Below are 12,923 nucleotides of genomic sequence, written 5' to 3'. Positions count from 1 at the left end.
TACTTACTAAGACACTTTATGGCTTATGTATTACATAAAGAGGCACTTCCCACTTGAGGAGCACTTTATGTGTGTTTATTGTCTTGCATACCCTCAATAATTACCACACTAAGGTAAGGCTAACCAAAGACACCTAACCATGATTATATTTTTATAATATTTTTCAACTCTTCAGAGTTCTGTCGGAAATTAGAAAACACACAGAAGCCACTTTTCACTTTTCTAAATCCCCAACCCTAATTTCTCGAAAAGCTTTCTATTTCTTATATCTCTCTGTATCGTTTCCGTCGTTGACACCGGATTCAAGGAAACACAATGACGAAAAGGAAGGCCAAGAAGAAACCCACGGCGACACCGGAACCAGATTCACCGCAAGACGCTTCAGGTCAGCATTTGTTCCTCCTCCTTTTCATTTCTACATCCAATAATTTTTCAAAATTATGAGAGGGTCTTTGCCACCAGATCTACGCCGGTGAAACCGTGTTTTATAATTTTGGTTGTCAAAATTAGGAGACTAATTACTTGCCCTGCTCCAAATTTCAAGGTCTTTTCAACCAGATCTACGTCTCCCGCCACGATTATTTGCGACAGATTGATTCCCAACAAAGCGTCTTAACATCTACTCCTCACCGGAGATCCTCCCCTTCCTTCGTCATGTTCTTAGAGACACCAAGGAGTTCCAAATAATTCGAGAGTCTTGTTTCGGAAAGCTTTTCGACATACCAGCCCGTCAATGTCCAGTATCTACTAAGCTAATTCACTCGTTTCTCACTCGCCAGCTTATCTGTCTACCCAAAAATACGCTTTGGTCTGTTTTTGGTGGGAACCCTCTCCGCTATGGTCTTCAAGAGTTTTGGACTGTGACTGGTCTGAATTGCGCCTCTTTCCCTGAAGGATATCACCCCGACACCGTAAAGCCAGTTGTTGCGGGGAAAGACGAAGTCTGGAAGAGACAGTTTGGGAAGAAGATGATGGTAACGATTGCCGAACTTTGTCTGATGCTTGAAGAGGATAAGAAGATGGATCATTGGAAGAAGATACGTATAGCTTTAATCATCATTGTCGACGGTGTTCTCATTGCTCACAAACAACAAGCACGCGCCACTCCTCGATATGTCAAGATGCTTAAAAACCTCAAAACTTTCTTTGCCTTTCCTTGGGGCAGAGAATCATTCATGAAGACCATCTCATGCATGAAACCACCCAAACCGTCTTTCAAAAACGGCAACGATCCTGTTTCTTGGCTTGTTCAAAAGCTCAAACAAGACTCTTTCAGACTTCAAGGCTTCCCTTGACACTTCAATTGGTGGCATTTCGCGCCATCCCCCAGCTGTTATCTTTCATTCCTGCTCAACCCGACCAGCGCACACTCATGGACTTAGAAGATGGTTATCTACCACAACACAAATCCATCGATTCTATCAGTATCCGCCGTGTTGAATTCTCCTCGGATGTAAGTCATCATGTTATTATATCTTACTACCTTTACATTGAACATAAAATGTTTAATTAACTTATGCACGCTCCACTGTCTCAGCTTGCTGTCTCACCGATTATACCTATTGAAAGCCAACCGTAGTCTGGCTGGGGAGAGTGGCCCAACGACCCCAAGGATGACTGTGTAATATACATGGAACAATTGATAGCTGATCAGTTCACTTTCAACAAAGGGATGTGGCCTGCTGGTGTCACAACCGAGCCTTTGCTAAATAAGCCTATAGCTCGTGGTCATCGAAAGGGCATGTTTCCGACTCGGGTTAAGCAATCTCTCAAACCAAATAAGGTCATCAAGAAGGAGACGTCCTCAAGGAAGCAAAGGCGCATCAGTTCGTACTTTACACGTTCAAGTGTCGCCAGTTTCACCAACGAACAGCTCTCGGAAATGGTGTTGAAACTTCAAAAGCAGATGAAGCAGCTGCACAAACTCTTGCAAAAAAAAGAAGAAGATATCTCATCCAATGCAAAGATCATTCCATACACTTATATCCCGTAGCAAGAAACCCGCGACATCTCATCATGCTAGACATGAAGCATCAATCCATCAGGTATTTTTTATAGTTTTTGTTCTTCATATCGACCCATACCTTAAAAACCAAAGAGTTCTTTAATGAGTTCACCTTTAAAATTATTATTTTAGGATGCTCCTGACACATCTCACCATCAACATCAGCCTGATCAGGCACAACCACTCTATGATGATCATCCAACTGATCAGGTTTTGTTCAATCAAACTCTGTTTCTCATACATTGCAAACACTTTCTCTTATTATTGCTTACACAGTCTGTTTTGTTACGGTTGTAGGATGTGGATGCAATGGAGACAGATGAGCAACCATCCAGCCAATCACCTATCATAAGTCAGTATGCAGTTCATCTACAACGTTAGGCTTCTGCAAGCCTGAACACTCCTCTTCAAACGACTCCAAACGAGTCGCCCCCACGCACCCCTACTCCTTCCAGCTCTCCTGGTCGTGTGGAAACCATCCACACACCAACTGTCCACGGCCTTTCCGACCACAACCACACCACCGTCCACACATCCCCTGACCACAACCCAGACTCTGAGATGATCCCTCCTGACGAGAATACCACCAACACGATTCCTGAGGACGACATCCAGACAACTCCTGCTCCGGAGGAACCTAACCAGCCCATCGTTCCACCTCATCCTCACAGACACCTATCAAACCGACCAGAGCCAAAATCTGTTATATATGATAAAAGTGATCACCCCAACAGCCCCGAGATTCATCACATTCTATGTTATGGTCTCAGGATATATGATCCCATCTCCCCAGACTCACCTCTTTCCAACCCACCAATATTCGACTCTACAATTGGTCCATCTTCTGCGCCAGATATTCTGTTACGATTGTCACCACTGCCTTTTACACCACTTACCTCACCGGCTAAGAGTAATGATAGTGGTTTAGGTTTCCTCTCTCACACAGCCACACACAATGCTTTTGCAGCCACAGCTTCAACCTCTCCACCAGTGATAGGACGTCCAACAATCGTACCTTCACCAGCCGATGAGGTATCGTTTTTTCCATCTCTTTGTCCACTTCCACACTCACAATTCCTCTGTGTTCATCCTGTTAATTACATGTTGCTATGTAAATATTACAGTCTCAGGGTGATGATGAGGCAGTTATCGACCTCACACAGACAAAAGACCCCCCGAGGCACGTTCCATATATGGAAGAGAACCATCTGGCCAAAGAATTATTCAGTTGTCCACTTGTTCCTGCTATAGCCCTCATCAGCCCACTCCCACAGATGGAATGGGACCTGTTTGAGAAAATTCTTAAAGCAAACATTAACGTGTAAGTTTTGCTAACACTGGACCACTCTTATTACATGTTGACACTGTTCCTCATATCCTATCAATCCTTTTTTCATCGCAGATACCATACTACCCGCTTTGAATTTGAATTTTCCAACAAATCTCTTCTCCAATTAGGAGAACCAAAGCAATGGACAACAACCTATGTAAGTCCCGATCTCTGATTCTTTTTTCCTGGTCTCAATGCTGTTTAAAAACTCACGGTCAGTTTTCCCACAGCAAATGGAATTGCTTGTTCACATGCTTTCCGCGCGACACTCAGACATACTACAGAGGGAACATGCAGCCTTCGCCCCACCCACTCTAGCAAAAATTATTCAGGACAACCATGTCGATTTCAGCAAGTCTAGAAAGAAAAACACTTTCGTCTGGGATGCTAATTTGGTCGACATTGTTCTCCTTCCCGGTAAGAAATGGATGGAAGATGTCCACACAATCTACACTCCTATGCTCTGGAACGACTCTCACTGGGTGGGCCTAGCAATCAGCCTAGACTTGGGGTGGTTGAAATACTTGATCCTCTTCCTTCTTTATACGGCGTCAGGCGAGTCGCGAAGTTCATGAAGCCTTTGGTCGATTCTCTTCCTTACGTTGTCAAGAAAGTCGTTATGTGTGAGCAGACCCAATTATGTGGACTGAAGCCGTTTATGTGGAAACGCATTCCAAACCTGTACACAAACACTCGCTCTGGTGACTGCAGACCTGTCAGTATGAAGTTTCTAGAGATGCACGCCCATGGTGACCCACCCCCTCAGATGAGCAGCATCACATACCGCATTGTGGACAACATACGCAAGCAGTATGCGATGGACATCTACAAGACCATTTTCTTGCCTTCTTATTATGCTGCACGCTTCACTGATGCTTAGACGATATCACCTATTTCCCTCCCCTTTTTTGTTTACTATTTGGGAGTTTTCGGATTCTGCTTCTGTTGTAACGCAGTGCTCTTCGTCATGTTTCTGTAAAAAACTGAACGCTCTCTATCACTTTCAAACTATATCTAAACTTTCTTATGCTTACTACTTACCTTTTATTGTGTTTCTATAGCTTAGAACATGGTCACGTCATTTGTGGATGATGCATTCTTACATATTAGATCCACATCCACATAAACATACTTTCACGTCGACAAACAGACCAACCGGTTAATGTAGAATATTCGATTTCCTCGAATTGATTTTGCAGGACCAACAGATATAATGAAACTTTTTTTGGTTAACCTCCTCCAAAATACAGCTGGAACTCAAACAAAAGTTCGTTTCTATTTAATAATCTCACCTACCAAAATCCCTAGCCAGATCTGATTTCATATTCTCCTTTTACGTCTTCCTCTTGTTTTTAGAAAATTCTCAAACAAATACGCAAACATGAGCTCTTCCTCCTCTTCCTCACTATCCAACACAAGGAGTCAAACTGTTGGCATCCCAACTACCTGTTGGTGTGGATCGAAGCTGACTACATACGGGGCTCAGACGAAGGAGAATCTCTTCCGAAGGTTTTACCGATGCAAATTAGGCATACATGTATGCTCCAACAACTTTTCTTAACACACTGCTGCTAGTTCCTTGCGCCAATGTACTGGACTAGTCTTTTCTTGTAACTTTCAGAGGAAAACAGAGCACCACTTGTTCAAATGGGTTGACGAGGCCATTGTTGAAGAGGTTAACATGGTAGATGCTAAACATAATCAGCTAAAGGAAGATGTGGACTCATTCAAGATCTACACTACACAACATCTCGAAAAACAGGCAATACAATTCGACAAAGCCCTCATTCAGCTCAATAGTTTGATTGTCGACAAAGATACTAGCTCAGGGACAAACGAAAACTCAACTATTGCCACAAAAGATACTGTACAGTCACCCAATCAGCCCTCCGATGCAAATAACTCTCGGGCACAACTTATCAACATTGCTGTTGCAGCCATTGCAGTCGGAACAATGGCATGGATTTACGCCAAGATTACTAACTAGTCCCAGATCTATTTAATTTGTTAACTCCAACAAATGTATCACCCTGCTTATGTTTTATGGACAACTCTTTCTGCATCCACTAACTCTAGTGTTTTGTAATGTAATGATCTTTTCTATCTATGCTTTAAACGTTCGAATCCTCATGCCCATTTCGCAGTTTCGTTAAGTTCATCAACTCATTAGCCTTATCACATGTATCATCCTACTCACACTATATGAATCTTCATAAACATTTGTCCATGTCCACAGATAATTTAACTTCGCAAAAATTCGTGTGATAATTTAACTTAAAAAGATATGCAATCAAACTTGTACAAGAACAACTAACATGAGTTGCAAAATACAGAGATGCGCCACAATAGTTTTTCAATCTCCGAAAAAGGGCCATTTAGAACACCAAGCATGTCTTTCCAACCAACCAGCAAATGATCCCCAACAAAAAAATCTTCCAAAACAAACTATTAGATGGGGTTGGCGCAGTTCGTGCGATTGTGCCCATACCCTCCACACCTACCACACCTGTTCTGCACAAGTTTCTTCTTTGGAACCTACATGATCACAACAACACCATCACCCAAACAGCAATTCAAACCAAAATATCTTTATATACAAAACGTAACCTCACCCGTATCTCCCCAGTCGATGGGATGCGTGTCTTGCGATGACGTCTAGCTTGCCTTTTTGTGATTGGAGGGTACACAACCATACTGCTAACCTCTTCAGGTATGTCAACATCCCTTGGGTCTTCCTCTGGACTGATTACCCCTGCATATGTCTCCCGGCACACCGTTGTCTTGTACCAATGCCCGCACAATGTATCGTAAGGCACTCCAAGCCCGTCCGCTGCCAGCATCGCATGTCCGCAAGGAATTCTGATATTATCAAAATACTTACAACTACACTTCTTCTCAGCAAGCATTACCTTATCTGATCTGCCAAATTTTCCCACTATCTGGCTCGTCCAGTTATTCACAGCATTTATGCTGCTTCCTTTAACAGTTGCCATGTTTTTTGTCATCTCTTTGTCCACTTCCACACTCACAGCCCCTCTGTGTTTCTCTGATTTTTTCCTCCTCGCACTAAACCGCCTCGTCATCATCCTCTGAATAAACTTTACCAACTCATAAATGTTCGCCCCCCTCCCTTCCAAAAGCGCTTTGTTCAGCTGCTCAGCAATATTGCTAGTCATGATGTTATACCTTTCACCGGTGAAATTAGCTCGGGACCATTTAGCAACACCAATCTTACCAAGATATACCCCGCAAGCACTGTTAGTGGCACAGATCTTCGTATAGAGTTCTTTGTACGCTCTAGGCATATGGACCATCGCTGTAGCCGTCACCATTTGCGCTAAGTGTTTGCTAGAGAACCTAGAGTTCACATTCCTAGCCAAATGAACTATGCAAGTTCCATGCTTTGCTTGAGGATAAATCTTACTCACTGCATTGGAAATACAAACAGCCCTGTCAGATATTATGGCAAGCGTAGGAGAATCCCCCAAAATCCTCTCAACTTTTTGCAAAAACCATGTCCACGCATCCTCATCCTCACTGTCCACAACAGCAAATGCTAAAGGAAAGATCAGAAAATTTGCATCCTGACCGCTGGCGGTTAACAAAACTCCTTTATACTTTCCACTTAGATGTGTACCATCTATCACCAAAACATGCCTTAGCTTCGGTTAACAAAACTCCTTTATACTTTCCACTTAGATGTGTACCATCTATCACCAAAACATGCCTTAGCTTCCTAAACCCACTGATCGAAGCACCAAATGCGAGAAACAAGTACAGTAAACGTTCATTACCATCTTCATCTACATCTGTTTCCAAATCAGCAATTGTACCAGCATTGGCAAGCTTGAGCATGTGAAGATACTCTGGCAGCTTCAAATAGGCGTCCTCATCGGACCCTCGCACACCTAATATTGCTTTGTCCTTCGCCCTATAGCACTTCATGTAAGAGGCATTTACACGGAGGTCCTCCAAAAGAAGTTTCTGCAAATCACGAGCCACTGGTGCCTTACCCGGGTCCCCGAACTTTGCCTTGTACACTGCTGCAATAACCCGAGATGTTACTCTTGACTTGTAGCCCTGTCTGAATTCAATGGGGCAGATATGATCAAGCTGCGCCTTTCTTATCTCATAGAAACCAGAACCCCTTATTTCATGTGCTGTCACACGCCAGTCACACTTTTTATCTGGACACTCCACCACAAAAGAACCAACTTTCGTCCTTGTCTGAGTAAACTTGAACTGCTTCTTAATTGCATATATCGCGAGAGCGATCTGACAATCTTGCTTACTACCAAACAATTTCCCCACAGCTATTTGGCCGTCATTTACATCAACATCCATGTCGGGGATTTCTGCAGCGTCGTATTCTGTATCATCAAACATTGGGGGGATGTGAAACTCCTCATCGTCAATATCTGCAAGCTTACGTGTTTGTTTAGCGCTCATGTTTCCACCTACAGCATCCTCACTCCCGCCTCCATTCCAAGGATTACAATCCTCTGGCTTCATCATGTATGCTTCCCTTTCACCTCCGCCTTGGCCACCAACCTCAACATAGTGGTCAAAAGCACTTCCGGTATCACAAAAGTATGATCTTGGCCCTGTCTTTTTCTTCACACCTTCAACAATCTCATCCTCGTTGAACACAACATTAGCAGCATTGGAACCACCATAGTCGCCACATAAAAGCGGTTCCCAAAACTCCCTGTCATAACCCCTTGGCCTCACTTCTATCTCCTCCACATCTTCTTCCAAAGTTCCTTCCGCCTCGGTATCCGCACTGTAACTACTATCACCCACATCTTTGCTGCTTTCTCCTTCATGGCTTTCACCCATTAATTTTTCTTCTACTTTCTCTACCTCCCGTACAAAATCAACATCATCAGCAAGGTTTATGACCTTCGTCTTTGAAGCAGCAGATGGCCAGAATCCCTTCTTCGAGGAACCGTTAGGGAACTTTTCAATATCTGGTGACAAAAACTTGGCCGCATCGGGTGACACAAACCCCATACCAGAATCATCCACAACATCAGTGTCCACAACCTTCTTTAACGCTTCAAACCGAGCAAACAGATTCATCGCACCTTTCACTTTCAAGTGTTGGCAGAAATACTTCACACCTCCACCACTAGTAACCAGCACCGGTGGGGTCCTAATCCCAGTCGCAAGCTCCAGACTTGTTGGTGGCCAGTAGCTCAACGTAACACTGAACTGCGCTTCATCCATTTTAAACTCACGGAGAACATTTCTTTTAAGTTCCTGGAAACCAATACCCTCGTAAACCGCCACCATACGACCCATCCGACGCTTCTCAATGACAAAATCCCATTTACCTCCATCTCCACAGACCCAGTCTCCGCTTAGAACCAAACACTGCTCGTCCATGTCTCCAATCCTGTTTCGTTCAAGATTAATAATTAAACGAAACACGTTAGCAATGTTGAGGAATCCCCAGATCTATATCAGTCCCAAGATGAATGCTAAGCTCACCTTTCTCCTACAGTGCGTTCCTCACGCCGAAAGCAACGACACACAAGCATTTAATACAAAACCTACTCCTTACATACATAACAACCCCCCACCATTAGATCGAGATCCATCCAACGGCTATTATGTCTCCCTCTATCCTAGAAACCAACCTTAATAACTCCTCTAAGGAAACATATTTGGTCCCCACAATATGGACAAGATTTTATATTATAAATATATGAACATCCGTGTCTTTTCCTTAACCAAGGCTGAGGGGTAACTCTGTAAAAGAACAGTGGAAAGAAAGGGAACAATGTGTCCATCAAGTGCAAAGTGTCTTATCTTGTTAAAAAATAGAACAATGTGTCTTATGAGGTAACACACTCTAATATCTTTGTTTCAGTTTTAATTTTTAGATTTTTTCTACATTTTATCCGGCTCCGAATTGTGACAACGGATTTGGTAATAAAAGCGGACATATTTAAATTGTGGTACGGTGTAACTGCGGTTCGTGCAAAATTAAAGTGTGGTACGATACAACTGCGGTTTTAAGTAAAAAGCGGTGTAAAATATTATTTGATTGGTGATAGTATATATTTGCGGTATTAAATAATTATTTAATTAATAAAATAATAATATTACAAAATATAGAATATAGTTAAATAATAGGAATACTATATTAACATGATAAATATATATTTATAAAATATCTAAAATATGCATTTTTGGAAATGAAATAATAAAAGTACATTAACTAATATTAAAATTTGATTAAAATGAATTATAGTTAATATTTTGGATATATAAATCATAATTTTCATATCAATTATAGTAATTTAAATAAATAAAAGATATTAAATATTTATATAACGATCAACTAATAAACATATATAACGTATAACTGTAGCTATAAAATAAATAACATGTTTAAAACTATACGTTAGTTCTTAAACGATTTAGCATAATTGTTAAGATTTTGCTTTTGCTTAGTTATAATATCAATATAATAAATAAGTGGAGATATACAAAAAAGTGAATAGGGCACAAGTGAGTGCTTCACAAATACGCTGGTTATTAGGGGTATGTGCGGTTTTATATAGATGTATGTTTTTTTGTCATTCGCGTTTTTACTTTTTTTTTATTTTATTTTCTAAAACAGGTATTTTGTCCAAAAATATAACTGATTGGTAATATAAAAGTGGTTTTGACAATTACGCCTTGAATACCGCACTCGTTAGGTTACCATTCATAACCATAGGCATTATAGTATCTATCACCAATTCAAAAATTGGTAAAATATTTTATATTTTATCAAAAGAGTACAGATGAAAAAGATATTAAAAATAGAACAGCCAAAAAGAGGAGGTGACTGGTGAGATGATGAATAGTTGAGTACTACATGGTTCGAGGTAGGGTTACACAAGTGGGTTTTGTTTGGTCTCTTTTTTCTTTTAGCAACATTATTTGGTTTCTTTATACACTTCATTTCTTGCTTTTCTTTATGTCCTTTCGCTTTACTTTATTAGCGTTACACACTTCTTTTCACTTCTTATCGGTTAAGGGACAGATCGATGGTTACGGATGAGAATGACGATTTGGTAAATACAGGTTGCGGTTGAATTGTTGGTAGACATTTTGCTAGCTGATACATAGGAAGAAAACAACTTAATACCGGGGTAGAAGAGAATCGAGATCTATGTTGGTAGTGATGGCGATTTTGAACGAGTAAACTATACAGAGACATTTTCCCAAGTAAAACATAAGAAACTACAGCTAGATATTTTTTTTTGAAAATTTTTGTAGGATATTTTATAGAGATGACAACTATAGAGTAAAAACAAAAAGTTGTATATATCATTTCTTAGGTTGTATATATATATCTTAAAAGGTAAATTTTCTAAAAAAGAATTAGGAGTGGTCCAAGCTAGTAGCAGAGCACACTGTTACTTGCCATGCCTCTCGATTTGTCAAGTCGTCCATTGTCATTGAACTCTATTTTTAATTTTTAGGAGAAAAAAAAAACCTGTGTTGTACCAAAAAAAAAGAGGAAAAAAACCTGTGTATACCTTTTTTTGGTTTTAAAATGAACAAAACTTAGGTTCATCCCCTATATTTAACTTTTAAATTCATCTCATCCTTTATGACCAATCAAATTGATACATAGATTATTAATTAAAAAACATTAAATTAAATAAAAAATAGCTACAAAAAATAAAAACGCTAATTTTAACGACGCTAACGCTTCCAGCGAAACCCTAAACCCTAAATCTTAAATTCTAAACTCTATACCCTAAATTCTAAACTCAAATCCAACCCCTAAACCCAAACCCTAGACCCTAAACCCTAATCTTAGACCCTAAACCCAAATTATATACCTTAAACCCAAAAATGAACTATAAACCTAAACCCTATATCCTAAACCCAAGTTTTAGACCCTAAACCCAAACCGTAAACCTTAACCCAAACCCTATAACATCTAAGTTTGGGGTTTGGGTTTAGGGTTTACCGTTTGGGTTTTAGGTCTAGGATTTGGGTTTAGGGTATAGGTTTTGGGTTTAGGATTTACGGTTTGGGTTTACGATTTACCATTTGGACTTATGGTTAAGGTTTTGGGTTTAGGATATATAATTTGGGTTTAAGATTTACGGTTTGGGTTTAGGGTCTACGACTTGGGTTTAGGGTATAGAGTTTAGGTTTATAGTCTAGTTTTTGGGTTTAGGGTATATAATTTGGGTTTAGGGTCTAGGATTAGGGTTTAGGGTATAGAATTTGGGTTTAGGAGTTTGGATTTGAGTTTAGAATTTATGGTATAGGGTTTAGAATTTAAGATTTAGGGTTTAGGGTTTAGGGTTTAGGGTTTAGATGAAAGCGTTAGCGTCGTTAAAATTAACGTTTTTATTTTTTGAAGCTATTTTTTATTTAATTTAATATTTTTTAATTAATAATCTATGTGTCACTTTAATTGGTTCTGAAGTGAATTTAAAGGATAAACCTAAGTTCTGTCTTTTTAAAATGGATCGGTCATGTTGGGCGGAAAATAAATATATGAATGTGCCAAAATAAAGAAAAGAAAACTATCCCAGGTGTCTTGCCAAGTTGCAATTGTTTCTCGAATCCTCAAATTTAAAATGTCTAAATTTAAAATTTCTATAGTAATCCTCAAAACACTATTTACTTTTATTTTAATCTTTATATTTTTGTAATTTATATATAATTGTATTAATATTATTTTTTTATCATTTTAATCCTTATAAATATACTCTACTTATATATATTCAAATATTATATGTATATACATAAAATAGATAAATGTGTTAAAAAAAAAAATATAAAATAATATTCTTTAAAATATTATTATTATTTCACGGAACAATTATATTACATTGAATAATTTATTATAAATTAAAGATTTAAAATACGAACATAACTATTTTACAATAAAAATTATACACATAAACATTACAAAAATTAGAATTCATACATTAATATTAATAATAATCATGTAGATTTGGTCTCGAGCATTCAAAATTAGCAACATATTATCCATATATATGAAAACATTATGGAAATAACAATAGTGAAAATTTTGTATTTTTAGTTTGTATGAATTAATGTGTATCTTATATTATTAGTTTATATATTTTTGTGTTATATTAATTGTATTTGTAAATATTATGTTTAATATTTTTGATGTGTATATATTATTTATCTGTAATAAAATTTAGTGATTATAGTTTATTTATATTATAGTTGAAGATTAACATGCAAACTACATAAAGTTTTTAAAATAAATTTAAATTTTATTTTTGGAATACTCTATGCTTAAAGAAATTTTCAAAATGAAGTTTTTTTTTTGGAAATGCTTTTTTTTTTTTGAAATGCTCTTATTCTATTTTTGGGAAGATCTGCATCTCAATTTTAGTTCTCTAGTCATTTCATACACGTACACCCACATCATGTACACACATGCATGTGTGAATATCGCCGTATACGTGTTGTGTATACGTATCTCGTAGCTTATCGATTTGTGAGACGAATATGTGAAAATGAGTGGACATGGACATGTGGTCCTTGATAATTTTTTTTTTTTTTTTTTTTTTTTTTTTTTTTTTTTTT

At 38.6% G+C, this 12,923-nt stretch overlaps 1 protein-coding gene across 1 annotated transcript; it reads left to right on the top strand.

The window, feature by feature from the left end:
- Window positions 1–4,716: 4,716 nt before the first annotated feature.
- On the top strand, window positions 4,717–5,322 carry LOC106297960 (uncharacterized protein At4g04775-like). Its single transcript, XM_013734079.1, has 2 exons — window positions 4,717–4,872; window positions 4,957–5,322. The coding sequence occupies exons 1-2, from the start codon at window positions 4,717–4,719 to the stop codon at window positions 5,320–5,322; spliced, it is 522 nt and encodes a 173-aa protein (XP_013589533.1).
- Window positions 5,323–12,923: the final 7,601 nt, after the last annotated feature.

Source organism: Brassica oleracea, chromosome C6 (genome assembly GCF_000695525.1).
Source record: "Brassica oleracea var. oleracea cultivar TO1000 chromosome C6, BOL, whole genome shotgun sequence".
NCBI lineage: Eukaryota > Viridiplantae > Streptophyta > Magnoliopsida > Brassicales > Brassicaceae > Brassica > Brassica oleracea.
This window is presented reverse-complemented; position numbering and strand designations above follow the sequence as displayed.

Coding starts and splice junctions, on each gene's coding strand:
- LOC106297960 (XM_013734079.1), top strand. CDS start 4,717: ATGAGCTCTTCCTCCTCTTCCTCACTATCCAACACAAGGAGTCAAACT. Junction 4,873..4,956: donor GATGCAAATTAGGCATACAT/GTATGCTCCAAC, acceptor TGTAACTTTCAG/AGGAAAACAGAGCACCACTT.